Source organism: Oncorhynchus masou, chromosome 29, assembly GCF_036934945.1.
Source record: "Oncorhynchus masou masou isolate Uvic2021 chromosome 29, UVic_Omas_1.1, whole genome shotgun sequence".
Classification (NCBI taxonomy): domain Eukaryota; kingdom Metazoa; phylum Chordata; class Actinopteri; order Salmoniformes; family Salmonidae; genus Oncorhynchus; species Oncorhynchus masou.
Window position 1 is genome coordinate 100990050 of NC_088240.1, and position 12797 is coordinate 101002846.

Below are 12797 nucleotides of genomic sequence, written 5' to 3' on the forward strand. Positions count from 1 at the left end.
TCTTACCCAGCAGCATCACTATGGTTACATGCTTGATCCCCCCCATAGAGTCTGTCAGAGTTCTTACCCAGCAGCATCACTATGGTTACATGCTTGATACCCCCCATAGAGTCTGTCAGAGTTCTTACCCAGCAGAGCCACCAGCAGCATCACTATGGTTACATGTTTGATACCCCCCATAGTCTGTCAGAGTTCTTACCCAGCAGAGCCACCAGCAGCATCACTATGGTTACATGCTTGATACCCCCCATAGAGTCTGTCAGAGTTCTTACCCAGCAGCATCACTATGGTTACATGCTTGATCCCCCCATAGAGTCTGTCAGAGTTCTTACCCAGCAGCATCACTATGGTTACATGCTTGATCCCCCCCATAGAGTCTGTCAGAGTTCTTACCCAGCAGAGCCACCAGCAGCATCACTATGGTTACATGTTTGATACCCCCCATAGTCTGTCAGAGTTCTTACCCAGCAGAGCCACCAGCAGCATCACTATGGTTACATGCTTGATACCCCCATAGAGTCTGTCAGAGTTCTTACCCAGCAGCATCACTATGGTTACATGCTTGATCCCCCCCATAGAGTCTGTCAGAGTTCTTACCCAGCAGCATCACTATGGTTACATGCTTGATACCCCCCATAGAGTCTGTCAGAGTTCTTACCCAGCAGCATCACTATGGTTACATGCTTCATACCCCCCATAGAGTCTGTCAGAGTTCTTACCCAGCAGCATCACTATGGTTACATGCTTGATACCCCCCATAGAGTCTGTCAGAGTTCTTACCCAGCAGCATCACTATGGTTACATGCTTGATACCCCCCATAGAGTCTGTCAGAGTTCTTACCCAGCAGCATCACTATGGTTACATGCTTGATCCCCCCCATAGAGTCTGTCAGAGTTCTTACCCAGCAGAGCCACCAGCAGCATCACTATGGTTACATGTTTGATACCCCCCATAGTCTGTCAGAGTTCTTACCCAGCAGAGCCACCAGCAGCATCACTATGGTTACATGCTTGATACCCCCATAGAGTCTGTCAGAGTTCTTACCCAGCAGCATCACTATGGTTACATGCTTGATCCCCCCATAGAGTCTGTCAGAGTTCTTACCCAGCAGCATCACTATGGTTACATGCTTGATACCCCCCATAGAGTCTGTCAGAGTTCTTACCCAGCAGCATCACTATGGTTACATGCTTGATACCCCCATAGAGTCTGTCAGAGTTCTTACCCAGCAGCATCACTATGGTTACATGCTTGATACCCCCATAGAGTCTGTCAGAGTTCTTACCCAGCAGCATCACTATGGTTACATGCTTGATACCCCCCATAGAGTCTGTCAGAGTTCTTACCCAGCAGCATCACTATGGTTACATGCTTGATCCCCCCCATAGAGTCTGTCAGAGTTCTTACCCAGCAGCATCACTATGGTTACATGCTTGATCCCCCCATAGAGTCTGTCAGAGTTCTTACCCAGCAGCATCACTATGGTTACATGCTTGATACCCCCATAGAGTCTGTCAGAGTTCTTACCCAGCAGCATCACTATGGTTACATGCTTGATACCCCCCATAAAGTCTGTCAGAGTTCTTACCCAGCAGCATCACTATGGTTACATGCTTGATACCCCCATAGAGTCTGTCAGAGTTCTTACCCAGCAGCATCACTATGGTTACATGCTTGATCCCCCCATAGATTCTGTCAGAGTTCTTACCCAGCAGCATCACTATGGTTACATGCTTGATACCCCCATAGAGTCTGTCAGAGTTCTTACCCAGCAGAGCCACCAGCAGCATCACTATGGTTACATGTTTGATACCCCCATAGTCTGTCAGAGTTCTTACCCAGCAGAGCCACCAGCAGCATCACTATGGTTACATGCTTGATACCCCCCATAGAGTCTGTCAGAGTTCTTACCCAGCAGCATCACTATGGTTACATGCTTGATCCCCCCATAGAGTCTGTCAGAGTTCTTACCCAGCAGCATCACTATGGTTACATGCTTGATCCCCCCCATAGAGTCTGTCAGAGTTCTTACCCAGCAGAGCCACCAGCAGCATCACTATGGTTACATGTTTGATACCCCCCATAGTCTGTCAGAGTTCTTACCCAGCAGAGCCACCAGCAGCATCACTATGGTTACATGCTTGATACCCCCCATAGAGTCTGTCAGAGTTCTTACCCAGCAGCATCACTATGGTTACATGCTTGATCCCCCCCATAGAGTCTGTCAGAGTTCTTACCCAGCAGCATCACTATGGTTACATGCTTGATACCCCCATAGAGTCTGTCAGAGTTCTTACCCAGCAGCATCACTATGGTTACATGCTTGATACCCCCCATAGAGTCTGTCAGAGTTCTTACCCAGCAGCATCACTATGGTTACATGCTTGATACCCCCCATAGAGTCTGTCAGAGTTCTTACCCAGCAGCATCACTATGGTTACATGCTTGATACCCCCATAGAGTCTGTCAGAGTTCTTACCCAGCAGCATCACTATGGTTACATGCTTGATACCCCCCATAGAGTCTGTCAGAGTTCTTACCCAGCAGAGCCACCAGCAGCATCACTATGGTTACATGTTTGATACCCCCCATAGTCTGTCAGAGTTCTTACCCAGCAGAGCCACCAGCAACATCACTATGGTTACATGCTTGATACCCCCCATAGAGTCTGTCAGAGTTCTTACCCAGCAGCATCACTATGGTTACATGCTTGATCCCCCCCATAGAGTCTGTCAGAGTTCTTACCCAGCAGCATCACTATGGTTACATGCTTGATACCCCCCATAGAGTCTGTCAGTGTTCTTACCCAGCAGCATCACTATGGTTACATGCTTGATACCCCCCATAGAGTCTGTCAGAGTTCTTACCCAGCAGCATCACTATGGTTACATGCTTGATACCCCCATAGAGTCTGTCAGAGTTCTTACCCAGCAGCATCACTATGGTTACATGCTTGATACCCCCATAGAGTCTGTCAGAGTTCTTACCCAGCAGCATCACTATGGTTACATGCTTGATACCCCCATAGAGTCTGTCAGAGTTCTTACCCAGCAGCATCACTATGGTTACATGCTTGATCCCCCCATAGAGTCTGTCAGAGTTCTTACCCAGCAGCATCACTATGGTTACATGCTTGATACCCCCATAGAGTCTGTCAGAGTTCTTACCCAGCAGCATCACTATGGTTACATGCTTGATACCCCCATAAAGTCTGTCAGAGTTCTTACCCAGCAGCATCACTATGGTTACATGCTTGATACCCCCATAGAGTCTGTCAGAGTTCTTACCCAGCAGCATCACTATGGTTACATGCTTGATCCCCCCATAGAGTCTGTCAGAGTTCTTACCCAGCAGCATCACTATGGTTACATGCTTGATACCCCCATAGAGTCTGTCAGAGTTCTTACCCAGCAGAGCCACCAGCAGCATCACTATGGTTACATGTTTGATACCCCCATAGTCTGTCAGAGTTCTTACCCAGCAGAGCCACCAGCAGCATCACTATGGTTACATGCTTGATACCCCCATAGAGTCTGTCAGAGTTCTTACCCAGCAGCATCACTATGGTTACATGCTTGATCCCCCCATAGAGTCTGTCAGAGTTCTTACCCAGCAGCATCACTATGGTTACATGCTTGATCCCCCCCATAGAGTCTGTCAGAGTTCTTACCCAGCAGAGCCACCAGCAGCATCACTATGGTTACATGCTTGATACCCCCATAGAGTCTGTCAGAGTTCTTACCCAGCAGCATCACTATGGTTACATGCTTGATCCCCCCCATAGAGTCTGTCAGAGTTCTTACCCAGCAGCATCACTATGGTTACATGCTTGATACCCCCATAGAGTCTGTCAGAGTTCTTACCCAGCAGCATCACTATGGTTACATGCTTGATACCCCCATAGAGTCTGTCAGAGTTCTTACCCAGCAGCATCACTATGGTTACATGCTTGATACCCCCATAGAGTCTGTCAGAGTTCTTACCCAGCAGCATCACTATGGTTACATGCTTGATACCCCCATAGAGTCTGTCAGAGTTCTTACCCAGCAGCATCACTATGGTTACATGCTTGATACCCCCATAGAGTCTGTCAGAGTTCTTACCCAGCAGAGCCACCAGCAGCATCACTATGGTTACATGTTTGATACCCCCATAGTCTGTCAGAGTTCTTACCCAGCAGAGCCACCAGCAACATCACTATGGTTACATGCTTGATACCCCCATAGAGTCTGTCAGAGTTCTTACCCAGCAGCATCACTATGGTTACATGCTTGATCCCCCCATAGAGTCTGTCAGAGTTCTTACCCAGCAGCATCACTATGGTTACATGCTTGATACCCCCATAGAGTCTGTCAGAGTTCTTACCCAGCAGCATCACTATGGTTACATGCTTGATACCCCCATAGAGTCTGTCAGAGTTCTTACCCAGCAGCATCACTATGGTTACATGCTTGATACCCCCATAGAGTCTGTCAGAGTTCTTACCCAGCAGCATCACTATGGTTACATGCTTGATACCCCCATAGAGTCTGTCAGAGTTCTTACCCAGCAGCATCACTATGGTTACATGCTTGATCCCCCCATAGAGTCTGTCAGAGTTCTTACCCAGCAGCATCACTATGGTTACATGCTTGATCCCCCCCATAGAGTCTGTCAGAGTTCTTACCCAGCAGCATCACTATGGTTACATGCTTGATACCCCCCATAGAGTCTGTCAGAGTTCTTACCCAGCAGCATCACTATGGTTACATGCTTGATACCCCCCATAAAGTCTGTCAGAGTTCTTACCCAGCAGCATCACTATGGTTACATGCTTGATACCCCCCATAGAGTCTGTCAGAGTTCTTACCCAGCAGAGACACCAGCAGCATCACTATGGTTATATGCTTGATACCCCCCATAGAGTCTGTCAGAGTTCTTACCCAGCAGAGCCACCAGCAGCATCACTATGGTTATATGCTTGATATTCCTCCTCTTGTACAAATAGAGCAGGATAGAAAACACTACGACCTCTAGAAACTGGAGAGAGAGAGAGGAGAGAGAGGAGAGAGAAGGAGAGAGAAGGAGAGAGAGGTAGAGAGAGAGAGGGGGAGAGAGAGAGAGAGAGAGAGAGGAGAAAGGGGAGGAAAGAGAGGGAGATAAAAAACCGTCAACATCAATAATACTGAACTGGTTTCCATTAAGTCCATCTTAAAGCTTCACAGTGATAATCTCTCCCCTACCTAACTCTCTCTACCAGACCTGAGCCATTCATTTACAACACTGCTGTCTACCCCATCTGATAACAGTAACAGAGTCCTCAGCCAGCAGCACGGGTATCTGATCGCAGTAACAGAGGAGTCCTCAGCCAGCAGCACGGATATCTGATCGCAGTAACAGAGTCCTCAGCCAGCAGCACGGATATCTGATCGCAGTAACAGAGTCCTCAGCCAGCAGCACGGATATCTGATCACAGTAACAGAGTCCTCAGCCAGCAGCACGGATATCTGATCGCAGTAACAGAGTCCTCAGCCAGCAGCACGGATATCTGATCACAGTAACAGAGTCCTCAGCCAGCAGCACGGATATCTGATCGCAGTAACAGAGGAGTCCTCAGCCAGCAGCACGGATATCTGATCACAGTAACAGAGTCCTCAGCCAGCAGCACGGATATCTGATCGCAGTAACAGAGTCCTCAGCCAGCAGCACGGATATCTGATCGCAGTAACAGAGGAGTCCTCAGCCAGCAGCACGGATATCTGATCGCAGTAACAGAGTCCTCAGCCAGCAGCACGGATATCTGATCGCAGTAACAGAGTCCTCAGCCAGCAGCACGGATATCTGATCACAGTAACAGAGTCCTCAGCCAGCAGCACGGATATCTGATCGCAGTAACAGAGGAGTCCTCAGCCAGCAGCACGGATATCTGATCGCAGTAACAGAGTCCTCAGCCAGCAGCACGGATATCTGATCGCAGTAGCAGAGGAGTCCTCAGCCAGCAGCACGGGTATCTGATCGCAGTAACAGAGGAGTCCTCAGCCAGCAGCACGGATATCTGATCGCAGTAACAGAGTCCTCAGCCAGCAGCACGGATATCTGATCGCAGAGCAGCGAGCACATGGCTTTAATTGAAACAAATTACCCTTGTAGAGAACAGCACAATTTAAATAATTTATTGAGAATGAACCAAAACAGTCGTTCTTGAGAGTTCAATAAGTACTCCAGCATCCTGTGTGTGTTTTCAATAGTACTCTACATAGGGAATAGTTTTCAATGGTACTCTACATAGGGAATAGTTGAATGGTACTCTACATAGGGAATAGTTGAATAGTACTCTACATAGGGAATAGTTGAATGGTACTCTACATAGGGAATAGTTGAATGGTACTCTACATAGGGAATAGTTTTCAATGGTACTCTACATAGGGAATAGTTTTCAATGGTACTCTACATAGGGAATAGTTGAATAGTACTCTACATAGGGAATAGTTGAATAGTACTCTACATAGGGAATAGTTGAATGGTACTCTACATGGGGAATAGTTGAATGGTACTCTACATAGGGAATAGTTGAATAGTACTCTACATAGGGAATAGTTGAATGGTACTCTACATAGGGAATAGTTGAATGGTACTCTACATAGGGAATAGTTGAATAGTACTCTACATAGGGAATAGTTGAATAGTACTCTACATAGGGAATAGTTGAATGGTACTCTACATGGGGAATAGTTGAATGGTACTCTACATGGGGAATAGTTGAATAGTACTCTACATAGGGAATAGTTGAATGGTACTCTACATGGGGAATAGTTGAATAGTACTCTACATAGGGAATAGTACTCTACATAGGGAATAGTACTCTACATAGGGAATAGTTGAATAGTACTCTACATAGGGCATAGTACTCTACATAGGGAATAGTACTCTACATAGGGAATAGTACTCTACATAGGGAATAGTACTCTACATAGGGAATAGTTGAATAGTACTCTACATAGGGAATAGTTGAATAGTACTCTACATAGGGAATAGTACTCTACATAGGGAATAGTACTCTACATAGGGAATAGTTGAATAGTATACTACATAGGGAATAGTTGAATAGTACTCTACATAGGGAATAGTTGAATAGTACTCTACATAGGGAATAGTTGAATAGTACTCTACATAGGGAATAGTTCTCTACATAGGGAATAGTTGAATGGTACTCTACATAGGGAATAGTTGAATAGTACTCTACATAGGGAATAGTACTCTACATAGGGAATAGTACTCTACATAGGGAATAGTTGAATAGTACTCTACATAGGGAATAGTACTCTACATAGGGAATAGTACTCTACATAGGGAATAGTTGAATAGTACTCTACATAGGGAATAGTTGAATAGTACTCTACATAGGGAATAGTTGAATAGTACTCTACATAGGGAATAGTTGAATAGTACTCTACATAGGGAATAGTACTCTACATAGGGAATAGTTGAATAGTACTCTACATAGGGAATAGTACTCTACATAGGGAATAGTACTCTACATAGGGAATAGTTGAATAGTACACTACATAGGGAATAGTTGAATAGTACTCTACATAGGGAATAGTTGAATAGTACTCTACATAGGGAATAGTTGAATAGTACTCTACATAGGGAATAGTTGAATAGTACTCTACATAGGGAATAGTACTCTACATAGGGAATAGTACTCTACATAGGGAATAGTTGAATAGTATACTACATAGGGAATAGTTGAATAGTACTCTACATAGGGAATAGTTGAATAGTACTCTACATAGGGAATAGTTGAATAGTACTCTACATAGGGAATAGTTGAATAGTACTCTACATAGGGAATAGTTCTCTACATAGGGAATAGTTGAATGGTACTCTACATAGGGAATAGTTGAATAGTACTCTACATAGGGAATAGTACTCTACATAGGGAATAGTACTCTACATAGGGAATAGTTGAATAGTACTCTACATAGGGAATAGTACTCTACATAGGGAATAGTACTCTACATAGGGAATAGTTGAATAGTACTCTACATAGGGAATAGTACTCTACATAGGGAATAGTACTCTACATAGGGAATAGTTGAATAGTACTCTACATAGGGAATAGTTGAATAGTACTCTACATAGGGAATAGTTGAATAGTACTCTACATAGGGAATAGTTGAATAGTACTCTACATAGGGAATAGTACTCTACATAGGGAATAGTACTCTACATAGGGAATAGTTGAATGGTACTCTACATAGGGAATAGTTGAATAGTACTCTACATAGGGAATAGTTGAATAGTACTCTACATAGGGAATAGTTGAATAGTACTCTACATAGTGAATAGTTGAATAGTACTCTACATAGTGAATAGTTGAATAGTACTCTACATAGTGAATAGTTGAATAGTACTCTACATAGGGATTAGTTGAATAGTACTCTACATAGGGAATAGTTGAATAGTACTCTACATAGGGAATAGGGTGCCATTTGGGACTATAAACATCATCCGTCAGGATTGTCAGCGACTAACATGTTAAAAGGCCTCCCGTTCCATGGCTGTAGTCTGACAACACATTTGTCACCTTCCCTCCCTCCCTCTCCCCTTCCCTCCCTCCCTCTCCCCTTCCCTCCCTCCCTCTCCCCTTCCCTCCCTCTCCCCTCTCCCCTTCCCTCCCCTCCCCTCCCTCCCCTCCCTCTCTCCCCTTCCCTCCCCTCCCTCTCTCCCCTTCCCTCCCCTCCCTCTCTCTCTCTCTCCCCTTCCCCCCTCCCCTTCCCTCCCTCTCTCCTTCCCTCCCTCTCCCTCTCTCCCCTTCCTCTCCCCTTCCCTTCCTCCCTCTCTCCTTCCCTTCCCTCCCCCTCCCCTCTCCCCTTCCCTCCTTCCCTTCCCTCCCCTCTCCCCTTCCCTCCTTCCCTCCCTCCTTCCCCTCTCCCCTCCCCCCCTCTCCCCTCCCCTCCCTCTCCCCTCCCCCTCCCTCTCTCCTTCCCTCTCTCCCTCCCAGTCTAAGTACACTGAGGTCTCGCTCAGTAAATAAGACAGATTCTGGAGCAGGATGTGATGAATATGGGTGTGACCTGATATACAAGACAGACCGGCAGCATTAACTCCACTGTGCGCTGTCTGGCTGGGCGACCACCTGATCATCTGGATGGTTTTAGATAGGGGAGAGAAGAGTCCATTTACAATATGTGGTTTTAGAGTAGGTCCTCTAAAACCATGTTAGGGCACATACCAGGTGTGGGTCAGGGCACATACCAGGTGTGGGTCAGGGCACATACCAGGTGTGGGTCAGGGCACATACCAGGTGTGGGTCAGGGCACATACCAGGTGTGGGTCAGGGCACATACCAGGTAAATCAGGAACTGCCAGCTGACAGCGTATCTCTGGACCAGGTGGGCGGTGATGTGGGTGGAGGTGTGGGGGGCAAAGGTGACCAGGAGATAGGTTCCCACCACTGCTAGTGCACCACCTGGAGGTCAGGAAGAGATTCACACGAGTATTGAACCATCCTATTCACCTGAGTATCATATGACACTAACTGATCTGTTTAATCAGTACTGAGCTATGACACTAACTGATCTGTTTAATCAGTACTGAGCTATGACACTAACTGATCTGTTTAATCAGTACTGAGCTATGACACTAACTGATCTGTTTAATCAGTACTGAGCTATGACACTAACTGATCTGTTTAATCAGTACTGAGCTATGACACTAACTGATCTGTTTAATCAGTACTGAGCTATGAAACGGACTAACTGATCTGTTTAATCAGTACTGAGCTATGACACTAACTGATCTGTTTAATCAGTACTGAGCTATGACACTAACTGATCTGTTTAATCAGTACTGAGCTATGACACTAACTGATCTGTTTGATCAGTACTGAGCTATGACACTGAGTAACTGATCTGTTTAATCAGTACTGAGCTATGACACTAACTGATCTGTTTAATCAGTACTGAGCTATGACACTGACTGATCTGTTTGGTCAGTACTATGACACGGGGTAACTGATCTGTTTGATCAGTACTGAGCTATGACACTGAGTAACTGATCTGTTTAATCAGTACTGAGCTATGACACTAACTGATCTGTTTAATCAGTACTGAGCTATGACACTAACTGATCTGTTTAATCAGTACTGAGCTATGACACTAACTGATCTGTTTAATCAGTACTGAGCTATGACACTAACTGATCTGTTTAATCAGTACTGAGCTATGACACTGACTGATCTGTTTGATCAGTACTATGACACGGGGTAACTGATCTGTTTAATCAGTACTGAGCTATGACACTGACTGATCTGTTTGATCAGTACTATGACACGGGGTAACTGATCTGTTTAATCAGTACTGAGCTATGACACTAACTGATCTGTTTGATCAGTACTATGACACGGGGTAACTGATCTGTTTAATCAGTACTGAGCTATGACACTAACTGATCTGTTTAATCAGTACTGAGCTATGACACTAACTGATCTGTTTAATCAGTACTGAGCTATGACACTAACTGATCTGTTTAATCAGTACTGAGCTATGACACTAACTGATCTGTTTAATCAGTACTGAGCTATGACACTAACTGATCTGTTTAATCAGTACTGAGCTATGACACTAACTGATCTGTTTAATCAGTACTATGACACTAACTGATCTGTTTAATCAGTACTGAGCTATGACACTAACTGATCTGTTTAATCAGTACTGAGCTATGACACTAACTGATCTGTTTAATCAGTACTGAGCTATGACACTAACTGATCTGTTTGATCAGTACTATGACACGGAGTAACTGATCTGTTTAATCAGTACTGAGCTATGACACGGGGTAACTGATCTGTTTGATCAGTACTGAGCTATGACACTAACTGATCTGTTTAATCAGTACTGAGCTATGACACGGAGTAACTGATCTGTTTAATCAGTACTGAGCTATGACACTAACTGATCTGTTTAATCAGTACTGAGCTATGACACTAACTGATCTGTTTAATCAGTACTGAGCTATGACACGGAGTAACTGATCTGTTTAATCAGTACTGAGCTATGACACGGGGTAACTGATCTGTTTAATCAGTACTGAGCTATGACACTAACTGATCTGTTTAATCAGTACTGAGCTATGGACACTAACTGATCTGTTTAATCAGTACTGAGCTATGACACGGGGTAACTGATCTGTTTAATCAGTACTGAGCTATGACACTAACTGATCTGTTTAATCAGTACTGAGCTATGACACTGAGTAACTGATCTGTTTAATCAGTACTGAGCTATGACACTAACTGATCTGTTTAATCAGTACTGAGCTATGACACTAACTGATCTGTTTAATCAGTACTGAGCTATGATACTAACTGATCTGTTTAATCAGTACTGAGCTATGACACTAACTGATCTGTTTAATCAGTACTGAGCTATGACACTGAGTAACTGATCTGTTTAATCAGTACTGAGCTATGACACTGAGTAACTGATCTGTTTAATCAGTACTGAGCTATGACACTAACTGATCTGTTTAATCAGTACTGAGCTATGACACTAACTGATCTGTTTAATCAGTACTGAGCTATGACACGGAGTAACTGATCTGTTTAATCAGTACTGAGCTATGACACGGGGTAACTGATCTGTTTAATCAGTACTGAGCTATGACACTAACTGATCTGTTTAATCAGTACTGAGCTATGACACTAACTGATCTGTTTAATCAGTACTGAGCTATGACACTAACTGATCTGTTTAATCAGTACTGAGCTATGACACTAACTGATCTGTTTAATCAGTACTGAGCTATGACACTAACTGATCTGTTTAATCAGTACTGAGCTATGACATGGAGTAACTGATCTGTTTAATCAGTACTGAGCTATGACACTGAGTAACTGATCTGTTTAATCAGTACTGAGCTATGACACCGAGTAACTGATCTGTTTAATCAGTACTGAGCTATGACACGGGGTAACTGATCTGTTTAATCAGTACTGAGCTATGACACTAACTGATCTGTTTAATCAGTACTGAGCTATGACACTAACTGATCTGTTTAATCAGTACTGAGCTATGACACGGGGTAACTGATCTGTTTAATCAGTACTGAGCTATGACACTAACTGATCTGTTTAATCAGTACTGAGCTATGACACTAACTGATCTGTTTAATCAGTACTGAGCTATGACACTGAGTAACTGATCTGTTTAATCAATACTGAGCTATGACACTAACTGATCTGTTTAATCAGTACTGAGCTATGACACAGGGTAACTGATCTGTTTAATCAGTACTGAGCTATGACACTAACTGATCTGTTTAATCAGTACTGAGCTATGAAACGGACTAACTGATCTGTTTAATCAGTACTGAGCTATGAAACGGACTAACTGATCTGTTTAATCAGTACTGAGCTATGACACTGACTAACTGATCTGTTTAATCAGTACTGAGCTATGACACGGACTAACTGATCTGTTTAATCAGTACTGAGCGTCAGCGTTAATGTTTCATTTCCATCTCTGACTAACACAATATTTACATTAGAGTCACTAGCCAGCTCCTCTCTCCTCCTCGACGTCAACCAGACAATATTTACATAAGAGTCACTAGCCAGCTCCCTCTCCTCCTCGATGTCAACCAGACAATATTTACATAAGAGTCACTAGCCAGCTCCCTCTCCTCCTCGACGTCAACCAGACAATATTTACATAAGAGTCACTAGCCAGCTCCCTCTCCTCCTCGACGTCAACCAGACAATATTTACATAAGAGTCACTAGCCAGCTCCCTCTCCTCCTCGACGTCAACCAG

The 12797-nt window shown here is 44.3% G+C and overlaps 1 protein-coding gene across 3 annotated transcripts in view; it reads right to left on the minus strand.

The window, feature by feature from the left end:
- The window catches only part of LOC135521076 (NIPA-like protein 2), a 55612-nt gene that overhangs the window by 10314 nt on the left and 32501 nt on the right, over positions 1-12797 (minus strand). For all 3 annotated transcript variants that reach the window (XM_064947013.1, XM_064947012.1, XM_064947014.1), the window contains 2 exons: positions 9334-9455; positions 4924-5020 (listed from right to left, as the gene is read on the minus strand). In XM_064947013.1, the coding sequence (XP_064803085.1) occupies positions 4924-5020; positions 9334-9455 (219 nt within the window). The remainder of the gene's footprint in view (positions 1-4923; positions 5021-9333; positions 9456-12797) is intronic.